At 43.8% G+C, this 20109-nt stretch overlaps 1 protein-coding gene across 1 annotated transcript; it reads right to left on the minus strand.

The window, feature by feature from the left end:
- Nucleotides 1-15841: 15841 nt before the first annotated feature.
- LOC123402781 lies at nt 15842-17289 on the minus strand. The gene has a single exon (XM_045096743.1). The coding sequence runs from the start codon at nt 16521-16523 to the stop codon at nt 16128-16130; it is 396 nt and encodes a 131-aa protein (XP_044952678.1). The 5' UTR covers nt 16524-17289; the 3' UTR covers nt 15842-16127.
- Nucleotides 17290-20109: the final 2820 nt, after the last annotated feature.

Consider the following 20109-nt stretch of genomic DNA (forward strand, 5'->3'; position numbering starts at 1 on the left):
CGTGCGTTCTTTACAAATCTTTATGTCATCTTATAGATGCTGCTACTACGTGCTATTCGGAAATGCTCCAAATATCTACTCTACTATATGAATCCGTTTCACTACTCATAGTTATTCGGATTAGTGTCAAAGCTTGCATCGACGTAACCCTTTGCGACGAACTCTTTAACCACCTCCATAATCGAGAAAAATTCCTTAGTCCATTTGTTACTAAGGATAAATTTTGACCGCTGCTAGTGATTCAATCATGGATCACTCTCTGTACCTCTCAACAGACTTTGAGTCAAGGCACACATCAGGTGCGGTACACAGCATGGCATACTTTAGATTCTACGGCTAAGGCATAGAAGACGACCTTCGTCTATTCTCTTTATTCTGCCGTGGTCGGGTTTTGAGTCTTACTCAAATTCACACCTCACAACGCAACCAAGAACTCCTTCTTTGCTGATCTATTTTGAACTCCTTCAAAAACTTGTCAAGGCATGCATCTTGTTGAAACTTTCATTAAGCGCTTTTGATCTATCTCCATAGATCTTTGATGCTCAACGTTCAAGTAGCGCAATCCAGGTATTCCTTCGAAAAACTCCTTTCAAACAACCTTGTATGCTTTACAGAAATTCTACATTACTTCCGATCCACAATATGTCAAGCACATATACTTATCAGAAATTCTATAGTGCTCCCACTCACTTCTTTGGAAATACAAGTTTCTCATAAACCTTGTACAAACCAAAAATCTTTGATCATCTCATCAAAGTGTATATTCCAACTCCGAGATGCTTGCACCAGTCCATTGAAGGATCATTGGAGCTTGCATACTTGCTAGTATCTTTAGGATCGACAAAACCTTCTGGTTGTATCACATACAATGTTTGCTCAAGGAAACCGTCGAAAAAACAATGTTTTGACATCCTACGTGCAATATTTCATAAATAATGCATCAACAACTAACATAATTCTAACAGACCTTTTAGCATCGCTACGAGTGAGAAAGTCTCATCATAGTCAACTGTTTGATCTTGTCGAAAACATGTTTGCGACAAGTCGAGCTTTTCTTAATAGTGACTTATCACCATCATCGTCTGTCTTCTTTTAAAGATCCATCTTTACTCAATAGTCTTATGACCATCAAGTAGTTCTTCCAAAGTCTACACTTTGTTTTCATACATGGATCCTCTCTCGGATTTCATGGCTTCCAGCCATTTGTCGGAATCTGGGCCCACCATCGCTTTCTCCATAACTCGTAGGTTCACTGTTGCTCAACAACATGACCTCCAAGACAGGGTTACCGTACCACTCTGTAGTAGTACGCGACCTTGTCAACCTACGAGGTTTGTAGTAACTTGATCTGATGCTCGATGATCACCATCATCAGCTTCCACTTTAATTGGTGTAGGCGCCACAGGAACAACTTCCTGCGCCCTGCTACACACTGGTTGAAGTGATGGTTCAATAACCTCATCAAGTTCTACTACCCTCCCACTCAATTCTTTCGAGAGAAACCTTTCCTTGAGAAAGGATCCGTTTCTAGAAACAAACACTTTGCTTTCGGATCTGAGATAGGAGATGTACCCAACTGTTTTGGATATCCTATGAAGATGCATTTATCCGCTTTGGGTTCGAGTTTATCAGACTAAATTTTTTTCACATAAATGTCGAAGCACCAAACTTTCAAGAAATGACAGCTTAGATTTCTCTAAACCTCAGTCTATACTGTGTCATCTCAACGGAAATACGCGGTGCCCTATTTAAAGTGAATGTGGTTGTCTTTAATGCATAACCCATAAACGATAGTGGTAATTCGATAAGAGACATCATAGCATGCACCATACCAAATAGTGTGTGGCTATGACGTTCAGACACATCATCACACTATGATGTTCGAGGTGGCATGAACCGCGAAACAATTTCCACATTGTCTTAACTGCGTACCAAAACTCGTAACTCAGATATTCATTTCTATGATCATATCGTAGACAGTTTATCCTCTTGTTACGACGAACTTCACTCCGAAACAGAATTGAACTTTTCAATATTTCAGACTGTGATTCATTAAGCAAATACTCTAGTATCTACTCAAATCGTCATTGAAGTAAGAACATAATGATATCCACTGCGTGCCTCAGCACCCATTGGACTGCATACATCAAAATGTATCACTTCCAACAAGTTACTATCTTATTTCATCTCAATGAAAACAAGGCCTTGCTCATGTGGTATGATTTGCATGTCACTAGTGATTCAAAATCAAGTGAGTATAAAGATCCATCAGCATGGAGCCTCTTCATGCAATTTATACCAACATGACTCAAGCGGCAGTGCCACAAGTAAGTGGTACTATCATCATTACCTCGTATCTTTTGGCACCGATATCATGAACATGTGTAACACTACGATCGAGATTCAGTAAACCATTGAAGGTGATTATTCAAGAAAATAGAGTAACCATTATTCTCTTTAAATGAATAATCGTATTGCAATAAACACGATCCAATCATGTTCATGCTTAACGCAAGCACCAAATAACAATTATTTAGGTTTAACACCAATCCCGATGGTAGAGGGAGTGTGCGACGTTTGATCATATCAACCTTGGAAACACTTCCAACACGTATCGTCACCTCGCCTTTAGCTAGTCTCCGTTTACGGCGTAGCTATCATTCCGTGTTACTAATCACTTAGCAACCGAACCGGTATCCAATACCCTCATGCTACTAGGAGTACTAGTAAAGTACACATCAACATCATGTATATCAAATATACTTCTTTCGACTTTTGCCAACCTTCTTATCTACCAAGTATCTAGAGTTGCTCCGCCTCAGTGACTGTTACCCTTATTATAGAAGCACTTAGTCTCGGGTTTGGGTTTAATCTTGGGTCTCTTCATTAGTGCAGCAACTGTTTTGCCGTTTCACGGAGTATCCCTTCTAGCCCTTGCCTTTCTTGAAACTTAGTGGTTTTACTAACCATCAACTATTGACGCTCCTTCTTGATTTCTACTTTCGCAGTGTCAAACATCGCGAATCACTCAAAGATCATTGTATCTATCCTTGATATGTTATAGTTCATCACGAAGCTCTCACAGCTTGGTGGCAGTGACTTTGGAGAACCATCACTATCTCATCTGAAAGATTAACTCCCACTTGATTCAAGTGATTGTCGTACTCAGACAATCTGAGCACACGCTCAATGATTGAACTTTTCTCCTTTACTTTGTGGACAAAGAATCTTGTCGGAGGTTTCGTACCTCTCAACAAGGGCACGAGCATGAAATCACAATTTCATCTCTTTAGAACATCACTTATGTTCCGTGACGTTTCAGAACGTTTTCGGTGCCTTGCTTCTAAGCCATTAAGTATTTTGCACTGAACTATCGTGTAGTCATCAGAAACGTGTATGTCGGATGTTCACAGCATCCACAGACGACGCTCGAGGTGCAGCACACCGAGTGGTGCATTAAGGACATAAGCCTTCTGCGAAGCAACGAGGACAATCCTCTTCAAAGTTTGCTACTATCAACTTTCAACTAAATTTTCTCTAGGAACATATAAAAACAGTAGAGCTATAGCGCAAGCTACATTGTAATTTGCAAAGACCATTAGACTATGTTCATGACATTAGTTCAATTAATCATATTACTTAAGAACTCCCACTCAAAAAGTACATCTCTCTAGTCATTTGAGTGGTACATGATCCAAATCCACTATCTCAAGTCCGATCATCACGTGAGTCGAGAATAGTTTCAGTGGTAAGCATCTCTATGCTAATCATATCAACTATACGATTCATGCTCGACCTTTCGGTCTCATGTGTTCCGAGGCCATGTCTCCACATGCTAGGCTCGTCAAGCTTAACCCGAGTGTTCTGCGTGTGCAACTGTTTTGCACCCGTTGTATGTGAACGTTGAGTCTATCACATCCGATCATCACGTGGTGTCTCGAAACGAAGAACTGTCGCAACGGTGCACAGTCGGGGAGAACACAATTTTGTCTTGAAATTTTAGTGAGAGATCTCCTCATAATGCTACCGTCGTTCTAAGCAAGATAAGGTGCAAAAAAGATTAACATCACATGCAATTCATAAGTGACATGATATGGCCATCATCATGCGCTTCTTGATCTCCATCACCAAAGCACCGGCACGATCTTCTTGTCACCGGCGTCACACCATGATCTCCATCATCATGATCTCCATCAACGTGTCACCATCGGGGTTGTCGTGCTACTCATGCTATTACTACTAAAGCTACGTCCTAGCAATATAGTAAACGCATCTGCAAGCACAAACATTAGTTTAAAGACAACCCTATGGCTCCTGCCGGTTGCCGTACCATCGACGTGCAAGTCGATATTAACTATTACAACATGATCATCTCATACATCCAATATATCACATCACATCGTTGGCCATATCACATCACAAGCATACCCTGCAAAAACAAGTTAGACGTCCTCTAATTTTGTTGTTGCATGTTTTACGTGGTGACCATGGGTATCTAGTAGGATCGCATCTTACTTACACAAACACCACAACGGAGATATATGAGTTGCTATTTAACCTCATCCAAGGACCTCCTCCGGTCAAATCCGATTCAACTAAAGTTGGAGAAACTGACACTTGCCAGTCATCTTTGAGCAACGGGGTGACTCGTAGCGATGAAACCAGTCTCTCGTAAGCGTACGAGTAATGTCGGTCCAAGCCGCTTCAATCCAACAATACCGCGGAATCAAGAAAAGACTAAGGAGGGCAGCAAAACGCACATCACCGCCCACAAAAACTTTTGTGTTCTACTCGAGAAGACATCTACGCATGAACCTAGCTCATGATGCCACTGTTGGGGAATGTCGCATGGGAAACAAAAATTTTCCTACGCGCACGAAGACCTATCATGGTGATGTCCATCTACGAGAGGGGATGTTCGATCTACGTACCCTTGTAGACCGCACAGCAGAAGCGTTAGTGAACGCGGTTGATGTAGTGGAACGTCCTCACGTCCCTCGATCCGCCCCGCGAACCGTCCCGCGATCAGTCCCACGATCTAGTGCCGAACGGACGGCACATCCGCGTTCAGCACACGTACAGCTCGACGATGATCTCGGCCTTCTTGATCCATCAAGAGAGACGGAGAGGTAGATGAGTTCTCTAGCAGCGTGACGGCGCTCCGGAGGTTGGTGATGATCTTATCTCAGCAGGGCTCCGCCCGAGCTCCGCAGAAACGCGATCTAGAGGTAAAACCGTGGAGATATGTGGTCGGGCTGCCGTGGCAAAGTTGTCTCAAATCAGCCCTAATACCTCAGTATATACAGGAGGGAGGGAGGGGAGGAGGCAGCCTCAAACCCTCAAGGTTTGGACGAAATTTGAGGTGGAGGAGTCCTACTCCAATCCTACTTGGAGTAGGATTCCACCTTCCCACTTGGAAACTCTTTCCACCTTGTGTTTTTCCCTTCTCAAACCTTATGGGCCTTAGTGGGAACTTATTCCAGCCCACTAGGGGCTGGTTTATCTCTTCCCATAGCCCATGAGACCCCTTGGGGCGTGACACCCCTCTCGATGGTCCCCGTCACCCCTCCCGGCACTCCCGGTACACTACCGATGAGCCCGAAACTTTTCCGATAATGCCCGGAAACTTTCCGGTAACCAAATGAGGTCATCCTATATATCAATCTTCGTCTCCGGACCATTCCGGAAACCCTCGTGACGTCCGTGATCCCATCCGGGACTCCGAACAACATTCGGTAACCAACCATATAACTCAAATACGCATAAAACATCGTTGAACCTTAAGTGTGCAGACCCTGCGGGTTCGAGAACTATATAGACATGACCCGAGTGACTCCTCGGTCAATATCCAATAGCGGGACCTGGATGCCCATATTGGATCCTACATATTCTACGAAGATCTTATCGTTTGAACCTCAGTGCCAAGGATTCATATAATCCCGTATGTCATTCCCTTTGTCCTTCGGTATGTTACTTGCCCGAGATTCGATCGTCAGTATCCGCATACCTATTTCAATCTCGTTTACCGGCAAGTCTCTTTACTCGTTCAACATGCTACGTCTATTAGTTTGGGTCTAGTCCATCACATGATTCTCCTAATGATGTGATCCCGTTATCAAGTAACAACACTTGCCTATGGCCAGGAAACCTTGGCCATCTTTGATCAACGAGCTAGTCAACTAGAGGCTTACTAGGGACAGTGTTTTGTCTATGTATCCACACAAGTCTTTGTTTCCAATCAATACAATTATAGCATGGATAATAAACAATTATCATGAACAAAGAAATATAATAATAACTAATTTATTATTGCCTCTAGGGCATATTTCCAACAGTCTCAACATACTCCGCAACAAGAGTTGCATGCATTGCATGTCTCAACATACTCCACTACTCCATGACATTTTGTTCTAGCATCGCCATGGCATTTTCATACACTTCACGAGGAAATTGGATCCGAGGCGGTAGGATTGCTTGCCTTCCCAATCTCTCCTTCCGCAAATGTGGAATTTTATACGAATTTTCGCCTCCATGGTTCATCACTTCGACCATGATGGTCTGGAGTGTTACAAATATTCTATTGCATCATACTCATCAAATTCTCCCCGCACACCTTGAATCAGTTCTTTGATAGTCGTGGGAGCTCTACAGTCGGTCAAAGACTCAAGGGATCTGTAATATCCAAGATCAAGTGCGTTTAGATCAGGAGAATTTGGAGGCTGGTTTATTATTTTAATGTCCACACTAGTTGTAGCCACAACTTCGGCAATCTGTGTATCACTAGGAATAATGTGGGTTTTTGCGTTATCATGCTGGATCAATATTGGATTAATATCATCCACGGGACAACTGGTGTAAAAGTGTAACCTCTCAACCGGTATACTCCGTTAAAATAGTGTGTATATAGGGGGATGAGGATTTGTGGCTCTGGGTGTTGTCCCCATATAATTATCCTAAGATTGTTACAATTGAGAGGTTACACTGTGTTTCTTAAGACAGTTCCAAAATTGCATTAGGCTCATTTAACTTGGCCAATTACTTGGCTCCACGTGGTTCATATAAGAAACAAGTTGGACAAAGTTCTAAGCAATTTTCGATTCAGTTTAAACAAAATCTTGTTCAATGTACAAATTGAAATAAATACATTTTATATTAAACTTTTGTACTTCTTATGACCTATTTTTACGTGTTATAGTCTTAACAAGTATATTTTTTATTTACCAGGTATATTTAACAGCACAATCTTTTTATGGTTACTTATAGTGTTTTTATTATACAGGTCTAGTACATATCATTAGAAAATTTACATCGTGCTATATTCTAATTGTATGTTGCAAAAAACTTTATCAAAATAACTTTCTAACAACTCAATAGATAATTTTGTGTATGTGGTTGTAGTTGTTTACATTTTAATATCCTTAAGTACCACGGCAGACACCTGCAATGCATACTACCTAGTAAATATTTTAATAACGGTTTCTAGTGTATTCTTACTTATGCAGTTCATACAAACTTCTAGCATACAAATTGAGCCATTGTCAAATGTGTCTTACAAGTGGATCCACTAATAAGTTCACAATAGGTGTGCCCCACTATACTTGGTATTGAAATATCAATGCTTAATAATCACTGGTGGACATAAAAATGCAAAATATTATATTCCTCACATACACATGATTTGTTCAATTGATATGATGCGTACAATGCGCTTGGTTTCATGGTGTACACAAAAAAAATTGTTCCCAGATTGTCAAATAATGGTGTGCACGGAATTAAACATGAACAATTTAGTTAGCGTAGTTACATGATGTATGTGTGTGAGAGAGATAGACTAGTAGTCTAACTAAACTAACCATCACAAGTTAGATTGGTTTGTTTCTACCCGATATAGTTTAATGCTCATGATGTGAACTTGCACATGCAGATTAAACAATTTTACTTTGAAATTCACTAATATTTTTCAGGTATACTTCTAATTTTTAGAATATTTAACAATATTATGAAGTCATTTTTTGACGTAATGGATATTAGTATGCACGTTAGGGCATCTCCAAAGCTGACCTTAAGCAGCCCGCATCCATCTGGACTACACGGTCCATACGTGCTTTGCCATTCAACACGGTAAGCCATGCATTCATGGACCGGTCCGGATGTCCGCTTTTCCGCAAATCATAGCCCAACAAAGGGGACTTTCCGGGAGTCTGTACCTTCGTCTGGCCAAAAAAGCGAACACATATCCACGACCAATGTTAGCCACAACTATTTGACTTGCTCTTTGGTGGAAGGCCGACCATTTTGGCATAAAAAATATTGTGAGTTATTGACGGGAACACCCATTTCGCGCTTATTCTGTCAAACGGGCGGCCAAACGCATAAGGCCTGACCAATTACAAGGCGGTGCAGGAAGCCGATGTGATTTTTATTTTTATTTTTATTTTTAAGTTGGTTTTTATATATAGTTTTTCATAAAATACAGGGAAGAAATATTTTGAGAAAGTGAACACTTACTTTAAATTAGAGAACACTTTATAAAATGATTGCTGAAACAAAATGCACATTGTTTTTAATAACACAAATAGTTTGAAACATTTTGTGAATATTTTCTAAACTTTTCAACACTACTTCAAAACGAAAATATAACATTTTAGAAACACACGGATATTTCTAAAATCTAAACATTTTTTACTCTTGGATATTTTTTTAAACAATCATTTTTCATAAAATTTCAAAATTTTAAATTTAATGATTTATAGTAAATTCTTTACAAAATTGGATTCTTTTTGAAAAACAATCATTAAACGAAAATTCCAGAAATATTTTATTTTTTCAAGCATTTCTTTAGATGTCCAAATAATTTTTTAAATGTGAACAGAAAAAATAGGAAAAAAACGATTCCTGAAACCAATAGAAAATCTTACAGAAACTTTACTGTGTAAAGCTATTTAAATGCGCCGGCCCGGGATATCTTATCTGCCGAATTCTGCGGAAGAATGTCACGGCCTCGCAGAGGGCAGCCGTCTGACTGGCCCAGCCCAGGCGGGAGCTCCGAGCGGAGTAAGAAATAAAAAAAAATGCTATGCGTCAGCTAGGATTAGAGGTCACAATTGCGCCATAGTAGACACAGGTAGCTGGTCACTCTCTGTCAAAAAAGGTAGCTGGTCACTCCTGCCAAATAGAGTTCATAGTGAATAGGCGACGCGAATATTTTAGAACTAGCTACAGCAGCAGAATGGATTGTTTTTCCTTTTCTTTATACCTAAATACTTTTAGTTGGGGAGAATTAGTCTAGATTTCCCCAACTATAAGTATTCAGGTACAGAGGGAATAGTTTCTTCAAAACTCTGAATAATTCTTCAAACAATTCTATGTTTTTAGAAACATGCATTAATTTTGAAATTTTGTGGACAATTTTCAAATTTCTAACTAATTTTTGAAAGAGGGAAAAGTTTTTGAAGTTTTGGACATTTTTAGAAATAACATGACCAATTTTGATATATACTAACATGTTTTTAAACCATGACAAAAAATTACGATTTGGTAGACAAAATTTAAAAACACAACATTTTAAAAATTTATGAACAAATCTTGAAATATGGGGGCATTTTGAAAATTCTGAACAATTTTGGGCAATCACAACCAAGTTTAGAGAAAAATGGGAATAACTGCTGAATTTTATTAGAAACTTCAGAAAACATGAAATTTTATTGCATTCATGAACTAATCTTGAAACTGGTACATGTTTAAAATTTTCAAAAAATCTTTGACAATCATGAACAAGTTTTTTAAAAAATGTGAACACTTTGTGAATGTTCTTAGAACGGGAACATTTTTTATATTTATGAACAAATATTGAAAAATGGAAACATTTTTATAAATGTCAAAATTTTCTGTGAATCTCAAAGAAAATATTCCGAAATCGCAATTTATTTTGAGGTCCAAAACAGTGTTGCAAATTAACAAATATTTACCATAATTGTGAACATAATTTGAAAACGGGAACACATTTCTGAATTCCAGACAATATGTGAATTTTCCAAAACTTTTTGGAAAAAGGTGCATATAAACTAGAAAAAATAAGAAAAAAAGGAAGTGAAAAGAGAATAGAAGAAAAAGGAAACATGAAAAAAGGAAAATACTAAAATCAGGAGATGGAAATTTTCCAAACCTGATCGAATGGGTCGTGCAAATGCTCGCCTCGCTCGGCCGTGCAAAAATGGTGCCTGCATCAAATAGTATTTGCCTTCGTTGACCTTACACGAATAATTTGTGATTCTAAACAAAATCCCCTAGAAATCTCATGGTATCAGCTCATGATTTTTGTTGCACGAACGATTGTACACCGCTGAGTTCTTTAAGAGAGTATAATAAATGAAGCAGCACATCGATCTCTACACCAACTATCTGCAGACCATGTGTTCCTTTCTGAAGCTGCACATTATAATACCAATGCATAATGTAGGCTGAGGTAAGCTCTCACCCATGCACACACGTCCATAAAATTAAGTACTTACAAAGTTGAGTCATTTTTGAATCATTTAATTTAAGATAGAGGGAGTAGTATTCATACTTATCGTCCCGTGCTCCTTAAGTTAGAGCATCTTCAGCCATCCCTCAAGAAGCCTTCTTGTACTTTTTTTTCGACGATAAGAAACGTCCTAGTCATGCCTTTTTTTATAACGAGTATATATTAATATCGTGAATATATCAATTATATTCAGCCTCTGCAACAATGCAATGCCCTAATGACATGACAGATGCACACAGTCTAAAAAACGAAGAAGAACCTAAAAAAGAAAAATCCCGCTATAAAGATTCAGTACTTGCAGCAGCACCACAACCACCACCAAGACAACACCCGACGTTCAAGTACTCAAAAAACGACGCCTCCAAAAAGGAAACAGTGCACTAGCATCATCGTCGCCCGATCGTAAATCTTGAGTTTTCACCCTCGAGATAATCCCCACTCTCAAAACAATGTATTTAACAAGGCCATTGCCAAACACAACCTATTACGGCCAGACCTTGGATTTTCACCCTGAAAGGTAGTACCTTCAACTTCACCAGTGATGTCGCTCCCACTTACATACCACTGCTACAAATCCCGAATCTTTAAGAAAATTCCTCAATGGCGTAGGCTACAATCACCATTACTAGTTATTGAATCTCGGCTTTCCTGACATTCTTCGCCTTTGACTTCACCATAGAGAAAAGTATCTCTTGATGAAAACAAATAGCAGAGCTTCGCGCCTCTCCCTCCTTAATGGAGAACCAATGGGCGCGAACGAATTCCACCTGATCCAACAATCTCCAAGCATAACACACACATGGGAGTTCGCCGGTAGAGAGTTCAGGAAGCCACCACTCCGGCTAGATCAGAAGTACGAGCATCTGGCAGATCTTCGTCTTGGCGCGAGAGAAACCCTAGGACCGCCACCTTTATTTAATCACCCCAGCAGGACCCGCCATTGTCGTAGGTTCCGCATCGTCGCCTTCAGCCAACAACGTAAGTCCGCCCCCCTCAGCCATCGATGCCACCCTGCATCGCGCTGACAGTCGCCGCGCATGGGCGAGCGTCGCCGCCTTGTTGCCAGACCACCCCCACATGGAAGGAATCCGGCAGGATGCGCCAGCCCAGCCGCCCATCTTCAACAACCATGACGTGGCCGCCACCACTGCCACCTTCGACGACAGCAGCCGATGAATGTTGACGCATCAGTCGAACGGAGAGGGGGGCATCGCCAGATCGGATCTGTTCTGATCAGGCTACGCGCGGGGATGCATCGGAGCGCCATCATCACGGATCCGGCTGAGAGGGGACGAGCTCCATCCCCGGAGGCAAAGAAGGCTGCGCGGGAGAAATGAGGACGATGGTGGAGGGGCTCCCGACCAGATCCAGGAGTGGCGGGGAGGGGGCTCCCATGTGAAATAAAGGAACCACCCCGCCGCCGCCATCCTTGGGCGCGGCGCCGCTTCGCCGGCCGGCCCTCCGACAGCGGCGCAACGGGGAGCAGTGGTGGCGGAGGTGACCTAGGCGGCGGCGCTGGTTTCCCCCGTGTCGCCAGATGCGGGTGACGACAATCGTGCGGTGGTAAAAGAGAGCCTAACGTCTTTTTTACGTCGTATTTGGATAAAATTAGAGGCGGCGCTTCCAGGCCGAACCGAGCCTATCGGAAGGCACTCTGGGGGCTCCGGCGCTATTTTCTGCATGCAAATGGCCCATCATCAGTCGTCCATCCCCTCTCTCTCCTCTCTTCTCTCTTACCAACTGCAAAGGAACCACACATAACACATGAACCACACAAAAGACACATGGCGTAGAGCAACCCGTCTGATGGCTAGGAGCACAACGACTGAAAAAAAAAACTCATCCCAAAGCAAAAATTACGTCGGAACATGAGCACGGACAGAACAGAGGAACATCACCGAGGCCGGTGAATTACTCTGGCTCCAGGTGGCTCTACCGCAAGTTACTTGGGCTGCAAAGTAGGAAGATTATTATGGCTGCATCACACACACTAGCGAGCTAGCGGCTGAAGGATATGCCATCCAGGGTTTTCCCTCTCGGTCGGGCTCGTTTGGACGAGAGGTGAGAAGAGAACACCATCGCTCCAAATGGACAGACAGACAGCTGAACCTGTGACCAATCATGCAGGTCGGCTCGATCCCTCCAACCGGTAGCGTGCGGCTGTGCGTGGTGTGTGGCGACAACGGAACGGCCGGTGATAGATTTCCGCAGCTGTTCACACAAATTACCAGTATTTTTTCCAGCATGATCTGAATCCTTTTTTTTGCAGTACTGCACGTCGGTGTCAGCTCAGCTGGGAGTGGCTGGAATTGATGAGCTCCCGTGCGTCTCCGTGCATGGAGTTTTTGGGTCGCGATCGGTCGGACTGTGGACGGCTATATACCTCTTTGAACTACTCCCTTCGTTTTCAAATATAAGTTTTTTTTAAATGTTTCATCTAGTAATTTAAAAAAAATATGTATTTAAAAACAGAAGGAGTACACAGTTCCCTCTTCCGCACGCACGCGGCGTGGGTTGCTTAAATTGAGTGAAGCATCTGCATTCTGGACTCCTCTGGGTTTGACTGATTGATCGACAATTCGACATACTTCCACTATCTTCGTTTACTACTACTGTACGACAGTACAAGGACAACCTCTCACGGTCGGTCTTGTCAGTGTTGTCACGCTTAAACGGAGTAGTGCTATGCATTATTACCGGAGAAAATGGTTTAGTTTGCGGACGAGATGCATGCGTGGGAGTAGTGGTTGGAGATGCCCTTGGTTGATCTCCTAACTTTACATCTTTCTCGATTGTTGTCCCTAGTTTATTCTAAAAGTTTTTTTTAGCAAACAATGCAATAAACGTCAAATAGAAAATGGGCTAGTCGTCATGGAAAATCCTATTTGGCACGCGGGTCATGAGTTAGCGACCGCGTACGTACCCTGGATTTGTTGCTTCCTATCATATCTTTTGACGTGCTCAAACGCAGAATGATCTTTAGAAGGATCTAATCGAGGAGTGGTGGACATGGAATGACCAACAAAACGAATGATGATTTGTATATTTGATGTTGTAATGTCGAACTATTTATTGTATTGCCCGCAAAAAAAAGAACTACTTATTGTATTGGAAGATAAACTATTTGTTAAAATTGAACTATTTATTATTGATTATTTTTTATGTGTTTGATTTTAATTGGTTTTGTTTGAATGTCATATGTTGTTTGTGTTGGGCGCGCATGCTGTTTTTTTACTGCGTCTGCTGAAGCGGCTCACGCGTGTAATTTTTTGCGACGATCGCTGGAGCCAGTGCTCTCCAACATGTTAAAAGTTACTATTTCATCACGGCAGTTGCATGGCTGTTGCAGATGCTCTTTCAATGAATTGTTAAATACATTGTGGTCAACCCTTTACGAGGCGATAAAGCGAGCCCCATACTATAGCGACCTAGTTTTTGTTTCTTTTGGTTTTACAACTCGGTTTATATATGTACAATACATTTCCAGAGAATGAGAGTAAAAAATATTTTTGAAAAGTAGACACTTGTTGAAATTGGAGGACATTTGAAAATAAGGATTGTGTATATTTTTTGAAACAAAGTGAACATTTTATGAATAAGCACAGAATCCACCTAATTCGAAAATCAAAACATTTCAAAAAAGTCAGGAACATTGTTTAAATACAATTGTTTTTCATTACATTTATTTCCTTTAGATCAAACATTTATAAAAAACAGTCCTTTTAAAGGGGGTCATTTTTAAAAATGCAAACAATTTTTTTAAATCCCAAGAGTTGTAAAACAAACAACTTTGTACTTCTGAATATTTTTCGTAGATGTAAAAGTAAAAGCATGATAGAAATGGCTCCTAAAATTGATAGGAAATCTTTAAAAAACTTTGCCACGAAAACTAATACAAAATTAATGGCTGGCGACCCCGAGCGCTCGCCTCATTTGTCTGTTCAAAATGGTACTTCCGCGTCAAAAAGTATTGCCCCTTTTTTTTTGCGGGGTAAATAGTATTTGCCCTCGTTGACTTCACACATATAATTTGGGATTCTAAACCGAATCCCCTAGCAATCTCATGGTATCACATAATGATTTTTGTTCCACGAACAATTATACACCGCTGAGTTCTTTAAGAGAGCACGTATATATAATAACATACTTCGTTTATAAACTAGTATAAAAATATATATTTTAATTATGTAAATACTTTTATAATAGTTTACAGATGAAGTACAAACGAAGCATCACATCGATCTCTAGACCAACAATCTGCAGACCATGTGTTCCTTTCTGATGCTGCACATTATAATAATCATGCACCCTCTATGCTGAGGTAAGCTCTCACGCATGCACACACATCCATGAGATTAAGTAGTACTCATACTTACCGTCCCGTGCTTCTCAAGTTAGCTCCAAGCCTCCCAAGCGACTCGGGTGAGCTAAATATGCAGTCCGGAAGCCCGCGTGCCCAACATTTACAAGGATGCTTTCTATGTACGCTTATTTTACAGCCTCTGCTGAAGCATTGTTTTTTTTTATCTTCGACGCATAAAAACAACAGTTTTTAGCTTGTGAGGATTTTTTTAGACGTATGTTGGAGATGCTGTGAGATCAGACCCTAATCTTAATCCAGAATATACAAAACAAAATCAAACCCCATCGTGAGTGCATGATTAGGCAAACGATCGAATCATGCAGTTCGTGAGGCGACGACTCAGCTGGACTACCGGCCAGTTGGTGTTGGTCGACACCCGCGCGCAGGCGATGCCGGCCGGGTATATCCCCCTTTTCGTTAACTGTCATATCATCTGACGGGTGATGAGCCAGCACAAGCAACTTGTGCAAACATATATTGTACCAGTAGTACATTCTAGGCCGCATGCACTGCCGTCGTCGTCTTCTTCCATATTCAATCCGGTTCTTATTTGTTCCCAAGCCGTGACGTGAGCTCCTCCATTAAACTTTCATCCCGCCGCTGCAAAGGTTGTAATCGAAGAAGTAGAGGAGGAAGAAGAAGACTTGACGAGCAGTCATGCATACAGTTGTTGAAGAATTTCAGAGGGGGCAATTGCAGCTCGGCAGAGAATTAAAAATCAGAATGGTTGCTCGATCGGAGTATCTGGCATGCATCAAAGTGCGCGGCGACAACGGTGCCGCCGGGCATGCAGCTATGGTTGGTCGATGCGTCCATCAAGTTAATAACAAACCTTTATCGTGAAGAAGAGATCATGCGTGTAAATGATAAGAAGTTTGGGTTGATACAATATGTGCAGTGTGAGCTACGTATAACGAATTTTCTGAAAAAGAAAGGTTGCAACAGCCATCGAATAAAAAGAAGTTGGATTCTTTCTTTCCTCGCTTAGTTTATCATCATCCGCTGTCCTCCGATTCATCATCAGAATTCAGAAATTAAGTAGCAGCAGCAGCAGCAACATGCAAGCAGCTAATTTAAACAACAGAATTTGTACGGTACGTACACGTAGAGATGAGAGATCAAGGAGGTATCACTTCACTTGGATCGATCCCTCGGCTCGCAGCTGAGTCAAACGGGATCGAGTAGTACCACTACGTACACGGACGATCGAAGATCCTCGCACGGCGCGCGCGGGGTGCGTCAGTAGCGGTTGCCGACGGTGACGGCGGGCGCGAAGGCGGTGCCGAAGGAGCAGTCGGCGCCGGCGTAGTGCGAGTGCAGCGAGCTGACGGCCGCCGCGCCCTCGATGAGGTCCTCCAGCGCCCGGGCGTAGAAGGCGCGCAGCCGACGCAGCGCCCGCCGGTAGGCCGCCGCCACCCACCGCATCCTTAGCCGCCGCACCGCCCCGAAGAAGCCCCCGCGGCCGCCGCCCAGCCGCGCCACCGCCATCTTCTTCCTCCTGCTGCTCTTCCCGCCGCGCTCTCCCTGCGCCGCCGCGGCCGCCCCGGACAGCAGCGGCGGCCCCGCCGCCAGCGCCCGGCGCCGCGGCATCCTGAACCGCACGGCGCCGCCCCGCCGCTGCATGTCTCCTCCCATCGCCCTCGCTCGCTTTGCTTTGCTTTGCTTTGCTTTGCTTGCCTTGGGAAGGAAGGAGAGGAGGCCAAGGCCGGAGCTGCCACGGCTTTGCTTCGGAATGGCTTAAGCCCGCCCGTGATTCGTGCAGCTGCGGCAGGGTACGTAGGTACTCTACTACTCTCGTACTACTTGTTTTATAGGAGTGGAGTACTTGTTAGTAGCTGCTGGTGATGATGATGATAATGTTAAGCAGGCAGCACATTGTTTAAGCGAATAGCAGCAAGAGGGTAGGAGACAAGACGAAGGGGAGGTTACGGGAAAGTGGGACGGCGATGGGTCTCTTGGAATTTGGAAATGGTGACGTGCTCCACACCCACGCACATGTACATGTACATGTACATGAGCAGGATTAGGGTGCCTGCTGCATGGGCCTCCATGGATACCATAGCTAGCTAGCTGCCAACGTGCTTATATTAGGCAAGTGGGATCGATCGATATGTCTAATGAGTTAGGAGATCAACCAAGGGCATCTCCAACCACCACACCCACCCACGCATGAACCCCGCAAATTAACCTTTTTCTCTCCCTTAATCTCCAGTAATGCATAGCATAGCAGCTTAGCAAGGCATGCCGTGAGCCGTGAGAGGCTGTACTTGTACAGTAGTGGTAAACGAAGATAGTGGTTATTAGTGTAAGCATATCAATCAGTCAAACCTCAGAAGCAGATGAGTCGAGCAGGCAGGCAGGCAGGCAGATGCTTCAGTCAATTTAAGCTGCCCGCGCTGCGTGCGTGCGTGCGTGCGGAAGAGGGAACTACCAAGGAAGGAAGAGGGATATAGCCGTCGACAGTTCGTTGGATCGCGACCCTCTTTTGCTTAATGCCGTGCTACAGCACTACGAAACTCCATGCACGGAAACGCACGGGCGCTCATCAGTTCCAGCCACTCCCAGCTGAACTGACACTGACGTGAAGTACGTAGTACCAAAAAGGATTCAGATTATGCGGCGAAATACTGGTAATTTGTGTGAACAGCTGCGGAAATCTATCACCGGCCCTTGTGTTGTCGCCACACACACAGCCGCGCGCTACCGGCTGGAGGGATTGAGCGAGGCCGACCTGCATGGGACCGCACACGGTCACAGACTCCACTTGGAGGGATGGTATTCTCTTCTTCTCTCATGTCCAAACGAGCCCGACCCTCGACATGTCCATCAGCCGCTAGCTAGCTCGCTGGTACTCCCCGTCTCAAAATTGTTGTGTTGGATTTGTCTAAATGTATCTACTCACGTTTTAGTATTTTGATGATACATTCATTTCTAAATAAATTTAAGATAAGAATTTTGGGACGGAGGAAGTACGTGTTTGTGTGTGATGCAGCCATTATAATTTTCTTAGGTTGACACCCATGAAACTTGCGGGAAAATATCTGGTGCACTGAAGCTTCTAGTGCTTGTTAGAGTTGTGTCGAATATTATTCTACAAGGTAGGTTATAGTTGGACTTGATTTTGGACTGTGTGTAGACACGATAGGAGTCGTGTCCTATTAGGACACCTCTATCCCTAGGTCTATTATATAATGAGAGGGTAGACACACGATGTAACCTATGCCAACATAATAGCACAGACGTGCAGGGGGAGCCGGCGACGTGTGCCGGCGTCCAAGGCGGTCAAGATGCGGTATTATGACGTTGTCACGGGGATGAGCGCCGGTAGTCATGCCCCGGGGATGTAGTCATATCGATGAATCTCGTTAACAAATCTCGGTGTCGTGCTTGTGTGATTGCTTGGTTCTCGGATGATCGACAGAGTGCCTAGAATTTATTCTAACAAGTGGTATAATGAACAAGGTTTGATGAGGCCGCAGGTTGTTGATGTAGAGGTGAGAGATGAAGCCGGAATCCCAGTTAACTATGCCGGTGACGCGCGGATCGTGAAAGTTTGGAAGAAGTTTGGATGGGCGGTCGACGGAACTCATAGGGTAGATAGAAGCAATGGGAAACAAGACGGCTCTGGGCGGATCAAACGAGATCGATTCAGAGGAGCAGCGGACAGCAACGCAACGCATCGTAATTTGTTCGTAGCCAACTCGATGACATCGGGAAGGTGGTTTGGTTGTGAGGCGAACCCGGCGGGCGGTGGCATTGGCAGTGCTCTCGCGGAGTCCGCATGAGATAGTCTCGGTGAGATTACACCAGGCGGTCGATCGTTTCGGCGGTGGCGCACGCGAAATTGTCAGGTGGCAGGCCCCGCGTGGCTGGTTGGTGTGCCGCAGGAGGGCGGGTGCGCTGCTAGCCAGTGGACGATGTCCTACCTGGGAGTCGTGCAAGTACAAGGCTCGAGGCGCGTGCGTACTGGAGATTGAGACACAGCAGACAGACACAGTGAGCATGCTAAGGTGATTTGTTGTTCATACTATCGAGAATTTGTTATAAGGAAAAGGGGAAATCAAAAGTCATAGGCAGGATTCAGGACACGTTGCGTACATGGTGTTGTTTGTGCTAGTCGAACATACATGGAATGCATGCGCATGCATCAGGAAGATACGTGATGTGTGTAAGAGGACTGTGGTTGGCTATTTGGTTGTGGTGATTCTCGCTTCCTGGACGAAGGAAAATAATTTCAATGGTCCAGGGGGTGTTGACTGATCGAGTTGTTCAAGGGACCATGATAGTCGACAGAGTTTTTTTTTCTGAGTATGTCTGGACGGGAAACTTTGACATCAAGGAGAGACAAGAACAAAGCCGTAGTAGGGTCTAGATGGTTTTTTGGCGAGAGAATCCATCACTGAGCAATGGGTGATCAAGAAGCAACACTGGATCATGCATACACATGGCGTCGAACAATGCACGAAAATATGCGGGGCGGATACTACGCAGGGTGGAGCATGGTTGCAGTCGGATATTTTCGACTGGGTGAGACAGGACAATGTGATGGATTGACGGGGATGTCGATCAAAGCAGAAGACGGCGGTGATTTCAACGACGATGACATAGGAGCGTGAGGCTGATGGTGACCAACTTCTGGGGCGTGGAAACACGTGGTGCAAGCCTGAGGGCTTGTGCGGCTTCAGCAGGACTATGGCGCAGAGTTGATTCAAGGCAGTGCACAGATGAGAACTTGAAGTCGACGGGGCGCGGGATAGCATGGCCAGCTACATGGAGTCATGTTGAAGGTGGAGCTGGAGTCTGTTGGAAGACTTCACTCAGTGCTGATGGAGGGGCTACGACGTAAATGCATGGAGAGTCGAAGCCTATTTCAGCGGATAGCGAGAGACACGTGGATCAGACTGGGTACCAGTGGTCTGATGGAGACGTGATACTCGGCATCGGTTGATGATGATCGGTGGTTCTCTGCAGTGGGGGTTGAGTGGTGTGGGTTCGCGACCTTGGAGACTCGACCCTGACAACAGAGGCTCGACGCGGTGATAGCGGTGAGGCGTGCAATAAGCACGGGACACAACGACATACCAAGGCACTGGTGGTCAGACATGTGGTCAAACAATTTGTGCAAAGAGTGATGAAGCAGTGTTGGCGAGTATCGGATTCAAGTTGGTGACTGGGTCTATCGGTGCCGGTTTGATGGACGGGAGTTGACCACGGAGAATCT

The sequence above is a fragment of the Hordeum vulgare genome, chromosome 6H (assembly GCF_904849725.1).
Source record: "Hordeum vulgare subsp. vulgare chromosome 6H, MorexV3_pseudomolecules_assembly, whole genome shotgun sequence".
In the NCBI taxonomy this organism is placed as follows: Eukaryota; Viridiplantae; Streptophyta; class Magnoliopsida; order Poales; family Poaceae; genus Hordeum; species Hordeum vulgare.